The following is a 14,348-nucleotide window of genomic DNA, read 5'->3' on the forward strand; positions in this document are numbered from 1 at the left end:
TGGTATGTTGAGAGCAATGCGTCGAACTGGTGCTTGTATAGGTATAATTCAAATTTAAAAACATTAGGTTCATATATAATAATTTTAGTATAAAAACTCACCCGTACTTCTTAGAAATCCAAATCTCAAAATTGGAAACTGTTGCAACCATTACTAACAATGAGTGGTTCGATAATTTCATTACCTCTTCTTCTCTAATCTTTTCCCATTTACAGGCTTCACATTATCACTATCTGGCTTAGTTTCCAATGACATGGTGGTAATCGAATCATTATCATCCCACGATTTTTCATCAATTTATGATGTGGGGAACACAAAGAATATAGTTTTTTTCTCACAGAACCGGTATGGTTTATACTCTTTGAATTCAGCCAATTCTGTGCATCTTCTAATCCATTGGCTGTGGATAATTCTTCTCAGTCTCGAGTGTATTATCCATTACCATGATAAATTTTCTTCAAAATCGGGTCATCTTCTTATGATTCTCGTCACCAGAAAAAGGTATTGGAAAAGGTATATACAAGTCACCATAAACGGCATTTATTCTGTTTTTGATTTGTGTTGATGTTGATCCTTGTTTTTTCAACTTGACTGAGTGGTAGTTCGAGCTCTAGTATAGTTAAATAGATCGGAATTAAAACTTTTTTTGAAGCTTGTTGAGATTTTTCATTGGTGCTTTCTATTCACAATAGGAGGACAGGGGTTCTAAATAAGACATTTTAAAAGAAAAAGCGCAGTGACCAAAAAGCAGAAGTGAACAAAAAGGGACCTTAAGATATAATATTAGTTAATATAAAGAATTAGAAGCACTCAATATTGATAAAGACCTAAAACGCAGTTTATAGAAATGACGGTATGAAAAATGAATAATTTCGAAATGTTTTAAATATTTGCCAAGTGTTAAGAATATGACTTAAAGAGATTTTAAATAAAAATAAACTATAAATAATAATAAATTTCCAATAACATCTTCATATTTGGTTAATTAATCGAAAATTTATTACACAAACGTTAAAAGGTTCTTTCGAAATTATCCTATCAGTATTTCATTTAAGTCAAGGACTACAATGTTTTATTAATAAACGGACAAATTTCTTCCGTTTCACTTATTACAAAATATCAATATTTAATGCAATTGCATCTTTAATAGACTAAAACAAACTCAAATGACTTAAAAATCCAATTTCTGTGCCCAATTATATCGATATTATGGAATTATTTTTGTAGGTCTAGGTTCGGTTCGTCCGTTCAATGTAAACTTCTTTCCCTCCTCCAACCGACGAATTAAATTCAAGCGTATACTTTTGTAGAAGCGTCAATATTTTTATTTTACTATAGAATTTGAAGAAGTAACTATGCACTCATAGTTATTAATTTTCTCATAAAGTGGTGCTCTGAAATACAAAATTTTGAATCGAAGAATAATTTGAAAAATTGATATCTTTTTTAGGTTTTATTTGTGTTTTGAATTTTTTAGGTAAGAAATTTACTTTATAATTCATTAAGGTACGTTTTATTTTTTAATATATAAAAGTAGGGCGAGTATTGAAAGCGAAACCTTTCGCTTTAATTCGAGCGAGGTAGACATTATTATTTCAAATTGAATTTTGGAAATTGGATTATGATACCACATTCATAATTGAATCAAATATGAATGCTTTGAATTGCTTTTCTTCATTTTACATTTTGAAATCACTTTTCAATTATTTATAAAGCGAAAACGATACGAAAATGTGTCAATACATCCTATGGATTTTTATTCTATAGTATCCATATACTTAATATTGGTTTAATCTTCACCTTGAGTTTCATTGTCGAGATTTTGGCGGTTGTTTGTTGAATTTTTTATCAATATTCATATTCAAATCTCCTTATATTTTTTTCTACTACCATTTCAATCAACTATTTTAAAAATTTGCGTTGAAAAGTTTCGTCGGTTAACATCGATCAAATCTTTTTTTATATAGATTTGAATTTTATTCTTCAATTAGGTTACCTTCAAGAGCAATTCAATGTGATACCGTTTTTTTAGTACTTTAGCTTCAAAGTAGACTTTCCGCGATGACCTCTTCATAAACTCCAAAGTTTTATCCAGCCAGTATCTCTTTGCGATCTAAGAATAGGAAAAAATTGCTAAATTGCTAAAATCAATTTGAAGGCCAATTCATACAATTTGTAATCGTAGTAATGATATACTGGATTGGTTTCGAGAGAACAATGTAGAGTACAACTTTTTCCACAAAAAAACACTTCTCAAATCTTTAAATATCATATTATTAAACGATTCTCCGAATCAACGTTGACGTAATTGTTAGTAACAGTAATAATAAAACAAATGAATATTTAATGAGTCGAAATTTCATAGTTTGCTCACTATTTTCTCGGTACAAGATAGTTTCTAAAGTTATTATTTATACATTTCCATAATCACTTGTGTCTGTAACAAAATGACTGACACTGGAAAAATACAATAAATAACAAACCCAGGAAAATTTAGCAATTTTTATGAGAATTAAAAAAAATTCATCATAAGATAGCTTATATGTAATTACGATAGATCTTCTCTTAACTCATTTCATTCTCTACTATTATTATTATTATTTTATTATAAGAGTAACAATGGAATTTTAAAAAAGGGTTTACTCAACAACCATACACAGAATCGCTTCGTGCAACTTTTGGATATAAAGCACCATTAAAGAAGACCGTTTACAATTGGTTTGCAGAAGTTCATCATGGTCATCGTGCGTCCGTCAGTAACGAATGTGGAGAAGATCTTCCAAAATCGATTGTCATTCCGAGAAACATCGATGCTCTGCAAAATATGATTGGAAAAGATCGACATGTGACTTACAGATAGAGACGTTTCTTATGATATTGCAGACAACGATACAATCGATTTTGCATGAATATTCAGGTGTACAGAAGCGGCGATAGGGTAGGGCGCGGTAGGGCGACGCCTAGGCCGCCAGGTTCAAAGGAGCGCGGCTGACAATATATTCGAACGAGGCTTGCTTGCCCGAAAATTCCCAAAACTCTGCAAACCATTCTTTATCTTGGCAACAATAAACACAGGACTGTTTAAAAAAAATCGATGAATTTTTATTTTCTTTATTTTATCGAAATTGTTATTGGAAAAACACCGTGCAAATTGGAGCTCTTAGAATTCATTTTAAGAGGTACCAAATCGCAAATTTTCATTTCCCATTTCAATGATCAACGTTCTTTTGGAATTTGAAATTTTATAACACACGATGGGCACGAGAAGTTGGAATTGTCAAGATGTATTTTTGTAAAAAATTTAACGCTCTACAAAAAAGCTCCCTAACAATTTTGTGGTATAATCAATCCTTCAAAAGTTATCCAAGGTTAAATTCGATATTCTTTTATTTTCCACAAACTTTAACAATCGAAAATAAAATTGCTGCAACTTTGATAATAAAATTTCATTATCTTTTTGTTTAATAAATGGATATAAAAAATAGTTATCTAGATACATTTCTTGCCTTTTTTGCGTATAGATTTGAACAGCTGTTGAGAAGTGCCGTAGAAATTTCGCCCAGGGCACTAAAACCGGCACTACAGGTGTAAGAAAAATATTCACCCGAAATATCGCCTAATGACTTATTCTCACAAAATGCATGGATAGCGATTTGCATCACCTCAAAACCATCTTTCTACTATATCAACTTCAGAGTTGAAAAAATGTTTCTAAAATTAGTTTGAGCGCAAAAATGTGTGTATCTCATACTTGTATTATAATTTAGTTTCTGGAATTTGATTTTTTAGATTGATAATATCATATATAATATGATGTATAGAAATTTTCAATCAATGTCGTGGGCACATGTTTATTACATACATCTTGATTTATTTGTCTCAGTCTTTTATACGATGTTCAAATTTGATATGATTGCAAATTATTTTCAATAACGCGAACATTTCCAATTATGTAATGAGGAAGGTAATATCAACTCGTGTAACCAATTACAATAATGATTTTGTCGGAGGTTGTATAGTTTCACTTTCACAAATATCAAGTTTTTGAATGAATACAAGTTTATATTTCTCCTTATATTTATATATCCATATGAGTACAAGACGTATTACTTATAACTTTTTATATTTCAATAAACACATAATAGTCAGTTCAAATTTGTACCTTCTTTATATCAGTTTGGTGCTGTTCACAATTAGGTTGATAGAAAAATTTTGTGTCTACTTTTTGAGATTCTGGTTGAAATTCGTAATTTTACTTTCAAATTGGCCTCACATTAACTATTGTCCCATAAACAAAGATAATAGCAATATTTTATTTAAAATAGATGCATATTTTCGTATGTTTTTTTTTCATTGCCACGGAATGAGGAAATAGTATATATGAAGGTTGATACTTGAGTTTTGAGGTAGACAAATGGAAGTATTGTCCATTCAAACCTATACACTTTTGCATACATTTTAACCAATTGTCGAAGCATTTTTCCCATTCCGAAGCACGTGATTTGAACGCATCATTCTTCAGATGTAGGAAACGTTGTCCTCGCAATTTATTTTTAATCTGCGGAAATAAGAAGAAATCATTGGGTTCCAAACAAGGACGATTCATCAATTCGATAATTTAACTGTTCAAAAACTTTTTTGTTTAAACTGATGTGTGGGAGCTCGCTTTGTCGTGTTGCAGAATGATTAGATTTCTGCGATTGGTTTCCCTGATTTTTCTGGCATTCGAATGCAGATGTACCATTTAGAATCCACCGTTTTACGTTGCTCTAATGGAACGATGTCCAGTAATTGTGAAAAAATAGGCAAATAACTTCTTTTGATTTTTACTCGTCTCAAAAGACCTATACAGTCGATTGTTGTTTAGTTTTGGGTTGATTCGTAGCTTGTCACGATTTTATAGACGTCCTTTGAAGTACTCTTGATTGAATTTTTTCAGCATTTCTTTGTACTTATTGGCACGAGCTTTTTTTAAGCGATTGTTAAAATTATGCGATATTCAACGCGAGCAAATATTTTTTAGAGCCAAATGTTCATGCAATATTGAATGTATGTGCTACACTCAAAGACCGAAAACGGCCAGCGGCCGTTTAAAATAGCCACAACGCGTTTTGTGTGCCTTGCGTTTTCCAGAACACGTTGTGGCTATTCTGACAACGTTTTTATATAAGTTTTCTATCCATATAGTCAATAGTTAATATAAATTATTTTTGCGATTCAATAGTATCTATAAATAAAGCATATGGCAACTCGTTCTGAGTACGTTCAACATTGAAAATGTCAAACTTCATGATGGCAATGTCAGATTTGACATATTATTATCAGTATTGTCATATTACAAAACTAAGCACCAACGTATATAGTTTGAAATTTCCATTACATAATAACAAATATTTTAAACGTAGTTATTTCTATGTTTGTTTTTTAATTTTTACAAACTTCTGTCTACAAATTATAATCATTTTTTGACAATAAAACATTTCCCTCTTTCTCTCTCTAAGTCTACGAACAAGCGCTGTTCACAAAGAGAATGACAGAGAAATTGAGAACAATTTAATTGATTTTCAAGAGCAACGAGTTTGGTAATTAATTAATAAATGGTAGTTGTTGGCCTCTATCTTATAATCGAATTATTGAGACTTTCTACTCTTAATGAACTGCTCCCAAGCAATTAATACAATCCACCAAAAAAGTATCTTATGATTTCTGATCAATCTGATGGAAATAAAATAACTATTATCATTCATTCAAATGTTTCTAGTCTTAACTCTCTTCTTTATTTGCATTAATTATAGACAGAAAGTGATAGAAAATTAATTTCTTGTATGAAATCTAAAAATAATTCTTCCAAAATTAAATAAATTAAATTTAATAACGTACGTTGCTTCCTCGAGCTCCAATCACATCTTGAAAATGTGTGGAATACTTTTGATCAAGTCATCCAACCAATTTTGGTTAAAAATCTCCTACTCCGTCATTAACACTTAATTCATTTGTTGAAAGTTAGTTGGTATCAAATCTGTAGATCGCATACATCTATAAATATTGTCTAATACATACTCAATAAGGCTTAAGTCCACACTGCGTAGAGGCCAGTCTAAAACTAAAATATTTCCCCCTTAAAGGTACCGTTGTACTATTTTAGCGACTTGAGGTTGTGCATTAACAAAAAGTCGTAGTCTATAAAAGGAGCATAAGGAACAACATACCATTCCTGCTACTTCACTACCTTTTGCTATACTCTTTTCTATTCCCCTTTCTGCTACAAAAGTTTTACGAAAGTCAGCCAAAAGTAACTAGATTGCAACTTGCATGCAATAAAAACGGCACAAAACCGATAATGTCCAGATCTTGCAAGAAAAAATCAGATGAACTTCATCTGTGCATGCTTTTGATCAAGAAATATTGCAACTTGTATTGCATTGCACGTTGTATCGCATCATGTCAAGCGGCCTTCAGAGAAAGGGTTTTACGGACTTTCAGTCTGTTTGGTTTCCTGCGAATTTGTATCTTTTTTTATTTGTACGAAAGTTGAAAAGAATGTAGCGGAAATTGGTAATGAAAAACTCAGTTGTATTCTACGTCAAAATACAATATTCCAACTGAAATTTGTGAAAAGCATCAAATTTTTTGTAAACTTAAATATATCCAACTAAAAATACAACATAAAAATAGAATTTAATTTCAAAATAAAGCCCTGGTACTATTTAATTCAATATTTGAAATTTAATAATATATTTTGGATTGCAATTAATAAGAATTGTACATTCCCACGAAATTATCCACAACCACTTACATTTTGTAGTGCAACAACGTCAAAACCAATCTTGTATACTGTTTGTTCATACAATACCTTATAGTGCGCCTGTATATATCAGTTTATTACGTTTATCACAAGTGAAAGTCTTGAGATACATTTGGACACCATATTGTAAGAATTTATGGTTACATTAACAGGTTTTATTTTTCTGTTACAGGTTTTTCAACCTACTACTCTAGTCAAAATGAAGTGTTACGTAAGTCTCGTATGTTTCTTAAGTGTTATCGTGTTCGTGAATTCTGCCCCGTATAATAATAACCCAGGTACCCAACTACAGGTCAGTAAATTTATTTTTATTATATTGTAACTTTTTTCGTATTTAGTTACGCTCTTTCTATTCGTGGGGTGAACAAATAAACACTCTCTCCCTCACGTTTTTAATTCATTTATTTATGCACTGTACAATACACTTAACTTATTACAATTTACTTATAAGTATCACTTGAATTATTTTTGCAATTATTTTCACTAATTCGCTCTTTTCACTACGAATATTTATTTAGATAAACTTATTTATATACACAAAGAGAATTCTACAAAGTTCTAGAACAAAAAGAAACACAAGAAATAAATAAATTTCTTCAATTTCTTATTTCTTAGACCTTTTGATATATTTCTTCTAAATGTTCTTTATTTTAGGTCTCTTCTGTTTTAAAATTAGATTTTTTTAAATAAATACTACAGACCTAATATCAAGAACATTTAGAAGCATTGAAATAATTAAATAGACTTTCCTGGAAAGTATTTAGAAGAAACATTGTAAATAAACCGCTTTCTATAATAAAAGGTTCATTAAAGGTGCGTCTACCATTTATAAAAAACAGATTAAAGGCGCAGTGCAAATTCGCCGAATTCTAAAATTCCTTTATATCTGGACAAAGCCAGCGTAAAGACCCATTTGGCGTGCTTGTATATAAGCCAGGAACCGGCGGTAAAAAACGTTAAAACTGGAATTTTGTTCATCAACGTCGTTTTTTATAAAAACTTGGATTTGAAGCTCTACTCACCCCATTATTCAAAATCTTCCCTGTGTCGAAAAGTGCTTTTTGTTTTTTAAGGGTGAAAACTACCACTTATCGTTGTTGATATTCTCAAACAAGTTTATGATTAATCGAACTCAACAACCCCTCAAAAAACTCTTGTATATTTCCACTTTACTTTTTAAGACGATAATTTGCATTTCTAGAGATCCAGTTTCAATCGGCTTAATGTAGATTTCTTACTATTTGTATGGAGAGGACTTACTATGAATGATAGAGTGGTTTTGTTGATTTTGAATAGCTCAAATCTGACAACACAAATTAATTTATAATTTTTTTATAATTGTGCTGAAGAATATCGTTTCAACAGTTGCACTGGTTTTATCGCGATATGGCTTTTAAAATTGAAGTGATTCACCACTCCGAATATCTTCCGCATAAGGGATTATTTTTTCTTCAAAGCAAACAGGTTCTTCTACCAAAACATAGGCTTCCCACTTTATTATGAAGAAAAAAGTCGGAATACTGAGTCTCTATTTCGTTTAACAATTTTCTAAACTGGCGATGGTAGAGTCAAGATCTTATTAACAATTTTGATTATCAAATTCATAACCTCAACTATTTAGGCCAGAAACATTTGGGCAAAAAACGTTTCTTGGTGTATTACGCAGTTTAACTTCAGATTTTGTGGATAATTTGCTCTAAAAAATCGTTGTTGCCCCTTTATTTTTTCCTGTCATACGTCTGGCTCCATCAGTTGCTATTGAAACGATTCTATTTAAATCGATCCCTATATCTTCAAGGTATTTTCTCCATATTTTCCCCTCTAGTTTGTCCAGAGAGCAGTGGCAATACTAGAAGATCTTCTGGACTTTGGGAATACATATATCTGAACAAAATTGCAACTTGTACGGTGTCTTTTATGTCGCATGACTCTTGGATGACAATAGATAAGGCAGAAAAAAGTTTAATATCTTCCTCCTCCAAATATGTTGCTATTATATATACATAATAATATATATAATGAAAAATCTTTGCTCTTTTTCAAGATTTCTGGTTTTTTTTGAAATCACGAAACAGCTCTTCAGATTTAGGTATGAAGCAATCCTTGACGTGTGTCACGAAGGAGGTGGCGAAGGAAAAAATAAGTACAAGTCGCCGAGAGATAAAATCGATGCCATAGTTCGTACTGTATTCGTTTACATATAGGCTGGACTATGAAATGTTTAAGTTGCTGAAACCAATTGATAACTCAAAAAATAGTAGTGATAATAAAAAATAAGGAAAAACGTGGTGGGAGTCACTCTCTTGTTTAACTCAAGACGACATTCAATTACCCGCAAGTAATAAAAGTTCGGCTCGCGTATGATATAAAAATAAACAACAGATACTTTTGTTCCTGTTATTTACATTAGTGTTATTAGTTTGAACTTTCAATAATTCAAATATTCACAAGTTCATATAATTAATTAATTTCATTTTTAATTCTCCGTATATTTAAAAAAGAAGTTGCCGGATCGCTCGAGGCATTAAAATGTGAGGCTTACAAAAAATATATTTAATTAGATGTTACACTCATATAAAGGCATATTGTTTGACAAAAGAAAGTAATTAGTTAATGCATTTTTATAAGTATATTCTCAGTTTTTTTTTATCACAAATTTCTGTTGTTAATTAAATATTCATATATGGAAGTGTAAAAACTTTCCTCCCTCCCCCGTTTATGTATAATGCTAATCGTGGAAGTATTTCATGCAATTTTGAAATTTGGAAGATATAAAAAATATTTTAAAATAGAAGAAATTTGTACAAATTTGATAAATCTTTCACATGTAGCATTACAAATTGTACTAGGTTTATATCCACCGTTCATAATTGGCTTCAAACGTTTCCACGGTAGTAAAATTTGCATTAGTCTTTCACTGAAAAAATAGATTAAGTTCTGCAACAGATTGAATAAAATAAAACAGTTTGGGTGCGACATAAGTTGAAGAAATTCAATTAACCTCATCTAAACCAGGAATTAAATAGGAATTGGAAAGTTCTGGTTAAATATATTGGCATTAAACTACCGATCATAAGTTTTTGCTTAATGGGGTAAGGTCCAGTGACTGTGACGACGAAATCATTTCTTTCAGTACATTCTTTCTTTCCAATTCTTTCAAATACTCTTTGTACATCTTCGAGGAATGCTTGGAATCGTTGTCATGTTGGAAGATGAGTTTTCTACTGCTCATGTGATGGCCAGAACGTACTACATTTTCCTTCAAACCAAACATGCCCAAACCATCATCGAGCCACCACCGTGTTTCCAGTCGAGGTTACATATGAATCTAATATCCTCTCTTTTTTGACATGCGTACTAGTACTCCTGTTTTGGAGCCAAAAACCTCAAACTGTGACCTAATCACTCCATAAATCACTCTTTATGCGTCCAATTTTCATGTTCTTTTCACTGTAGAAGTACTTAAAGGCAGTTCTCTAGATTTTTTGATCTGAGCTTCTATCTATGGGACCGTGAGTCGTCAATCACGTCTACTAATCAATTCAATACGCTTATCTTCAGCGGTTGGGGTTTTCTCGATGCCGTTCTGAACGATTTCTATCACCAAAAGTCCTGGTGGATGCATATTTTCTCACGTTTTAGTCCAACACTTGCGATTAATACAGTAACAAGTTTAAACCGATAGTTTCTTGGATTTACCCATTATAAAATTTACCAAATTTGGGAGAACGAAAACAATTCGTTTATCAAATTTACAAAAATATGTCTTGGTTCAAAAAATATAAATCACAGCACGTTCATTCATCTCACAGGACTAACTGGGACTAAACTACAATCAAAAACACCGAAGAAATAATTCACAGCTAAAAAATGATAAACAAATCCATCGGTACTCGCAAGTTTAAACTTGTTGCACTTATTTGAAAGAGAAATTTATTAAAGTGTATTATTCTGAAATTATGAGGTAGCAACTTTTGACCGGTAGTGTATGTAAAAACACTTTTGGGCACATATCCGACTTCATTGATAATGATGCGCATCGTTCTGAAATATCCGCTGGATTTCTATGCTGGAATTGCTGGCTATTTGTTTCTACAGTAGAACTTTCCTACTTTCCTACCTATGAGCGAATTGGTTTAGTTCCTCTAGTCTTCGATTTAAGTGTTAGCTTCTGAAATGTGAACTAGACTCAAAACATTTTCTTGAAGGACTCCAGATAGGATTGTATAGATATCAGTGAGTGGTTACTGTAATTTAAAAGAAATTGATCAGAAAGTAGTCATTTCAAGTTGTAGTATAATCAAGCAAAACCTTGTAGAAGGGTTGTGTACCCTAGATGGCTTTTGATCAGTTTCTTTCACCTTTAAAATCATCATTTATTATCTTGAATAGCCGGTGTACCTATTGTGCCGTTTACTACAGAAATTACAACGATCTACCGTTTAATAGCTAAGATCTATTAACAAGCATGGTATATACATCTTACTGGACAGTAGCTAAGAGAATGGCTGAGATATGGATCAAAGCCATAAAAGTATTTTATGTCATAAATAAAAACTCAACGCATTTCTTATCATTCACTGAAGCATCCTTAACTGAAAAGCCTCCATGTCCATGATGATAATGAGCAACTGTCTATTAACGAATCAAACTTCATAGATATGAATAGTATATATTCATACAAAAACCATATACTGACATCAAGGACCACAACTTGTTTTCGCTAAAAAAAAATTGTTTACTTACTATACCAAAGAATCAAAATTTTTGTTGGGAAAATAGAGATGGAACTAAATTTTTTTCCATAGGCGCCCAAAGAACATTCTTCTCTTTCTACAATGCAATTTTTTGTTTCAATCTTTTCCGTTTCTAAAAGTTCCTACAAGGACTCATTTTACCTTCCATTGAATCCACACAGTAATCGAAACATCGTTAATCATTCTATCTCTTCATATTTCAATAACTATGCTCTAAATAAATGATTTCCTGGTAACTTCTCCGTTTTTTATTGATGTTTTCTATTTATTTCCTAGAGTTAATCATAGTTTCATCATATTCCACACTATTCTTATTTATCTCTACATCAGTTACATATTCCTTGTTCATCAGCTCTCTAAAGTACTCAATCCTCCCTTAAATTATTTCGTTTTTTTTTTATCTTTGTCTAAAATATATTTTCAGATAATGTTTTTGATTTTGAAAAACATTCTGCTAAATTCTACTCTGTTTGTATTTGATAAGTTTTCTGCTTTGCTCTGATGCTTTCTTCTATAAACGAAATATTTTATATTTATTTAGAGTTTTGTCTTGTTTTATGTGAAAGCATGATGATGATGAGTTCCCTGCACAAAACCACACGTTTCTTAGTGTCTTCGTCTCATCTTATGCTGTTTTCAATATGATTTTTTTTATTTTATTTCGTGTTTATTCTCCTGATCGATTTCCTTATAATTGAGCTGACTCTGACTCTGTCAATATTTGTAAGTCAACACAAATATTGTTAAGACTAGAGACTCTAATCTGATCTAAATTTTCCAAAAACTAACCTAAAAAAAATCACAAGTCTTATATTTGTTCTCTCATAAATATTATAAAAACGTGTTTATATTCATTCATTGCTCAATTAACATATTATATAAAATTCTAAAAAAATCTTCCTAGTAATTCATTATTCATGGTAACTATAAATTTATTGTTTAAATGAATGGATATTATACTAATTTAACCAACAAAGCACGCTATGCAAATTTAAAACATCCGGTAGATAAAAATCGAGGTAAGACGTCCAGAACATTTTAATACTCAAATAATAATTTTAAACAGCAACATATAAAAATATTGATATATACTCAATTGGGATTAATTTTTTTTTTCAATCTTCTATATTCAATCTTCAATAAAAAAAGTTCTTAGATTTTTGATGAGGTATGGCACTTATTCATCCACAATAATATTAGATCATATTTAACAGATACTTTCTCGTGAACCATACCAGTATAGCAACCCATAACCAATTTTTTTGAGCTTCCCAGGGGAGTTTTCTTGAACCGATCACGGTGCAAGTTTGCCAACAATATATGGTTCTCATATAAACCCAATTGCGTCCATTTGAGATTAAAATTGTATGTTAATAACCACCAAATTCCTCAATTGTATAATGTTAAATACGTAGATATGCATTTAGACAGACATGGAATGAACACATCTTCATCAAGTGTACTATGCTTGGACTAAGATGAATGTACTGACTTATTGGTAGTTCTGATCTATACCAATTGCATCATTGCGTCAATTAAGTGTCAGTATATCCTGGTGTATTGACTAACTAAATGCTGATTATATTATTAGGTAATCCTGTGCAGTCAGAAGTTTATTGATTTCATTTGTTTAAAACTAATAGTGTATCGAAATTTTTGTGTTTCCCATTATTAATGGGGTTTGTATTACTAAGAATTATACCCACTACCACATTAAATTCTACGGTCCACTTCGTTTCCTGTTGATAAACTCGATGGAATTACAATTGAGATAGACAAAAACAAATATTTATAATTAGATATAGCTTAATCGTTTTTCAATTCTCGGTTAGTATCAATAAACAATACGCATGCGCTTGAGGTACCTCGATCTGCGGGGATGAGAAGAAATCTTTGACCCACCAATTCGATGTTAATAAACGTTTTCGTTTGAACTGATGTGTGACGTGGTGGAGAATGATTCGTCTTCTGCGATTGGTTTCCCTAATTTTTTCGAGCACTTCTAGCAAACAACTGCTGGTTTACCATTCAAAATTAACCATACCATGATACGTTAGCGATCCGCCCAGGTATTCCATTCCGAAAAACTGACGACTATTTGCTTGGAGGTGCTACATGCGCGAACCACTTTTATTGGATTTGGTGATGTCTTAAAACACCTAAACAATCTATTTTTATTGAATTTCGGGTTCATATGCATAGATCCTTGTTTCGTCGCTTGTCACTATCTTACATACGTCTTTTGAAGTACTGCGATTTAATTTTTTTCAGCATTTCTTCCCACCAATCGGCACGATCTTTGTCAAATTATGCGGTATCCAACAAATAATCTTTTTACAGCCAGTGGAACTAACGGTTAAATATGCCTCAATCTCTTAGTATGCCCCATGACGATCTTGCTTTATTAGTATACGCACAGCATCGATGTTTTCTGGGACAACACCTGATTTCGGACGACCACATCAGTGTTGCCATATCTCAAAACTTATGTAGCACCCCTCGTATTTATACGTCCTATCACAAAAACAACAGATATCAAAACTTATACAGTATAAATAAACATTCAAAATTCACTGCAATTTATAGGAATTATCAGTTTTTCGAAAATTTCTTACTTCGAAACAGCGTTTATACAGGGTGTTCTTCATAAGAATCGACAGAGAGCAGTAGTATATTATCATCATCGTCATACAGCTTCCGGTGTTGCAGAAGGCACCTATCTGTGTTGCACCAGCTGTAGTAAAACGATGAGGTGATTCTCCTGATGCGTCCTTTTGTTGGTTTCG

General features: G+C 31.7%; 1 protein-coding gene across 3 annotated transcripts in view; it reads left to right on the forward strand.

Annotated features, from left to right (window-relative positions):
• The first annotated feature begins 1,314 nt into the window (after positions 1-1,314).
• Positions 1,315-14,348, forward strand: part of LOC130897179 (uncharacterized) — a 55,691-nt gene continuing 42,657 nt past the window's right edge. For all 3 annotated transcript variants that reach the window (XM_057805904.1, XM_057805905.1, XM_057805906.1), the window contains exons 1-2: positions 1,315-1,477; positions 6,978-7,097. In XM_057805904.1, the coding sequence (XP_057661887.1) occupies positions 7,005-7,097 (93 nt within the window). In that variant the 5' untranslated portion in view covers positions 1,315-1,477; positions 6,978-7,004. The remainder of the gene's footprint in view (positions 1,478-6,977; positions 7,098-14,348) is intronic.

Source organism: Diorhabda carinulata, chromosome 8 (assembly GCF_026250575.1).
Source record: "Diorhabda carinulata isolate Delta chromosome 8, icDioCari1.1, whole genome shotgun sequence".
Lineage (NCBI taxonomy): Eukaryota > Metazoa > Arthropoda > Insecta > Coleoptera > Chrysomelidae > Diorhabda > Diorhabda carinulata.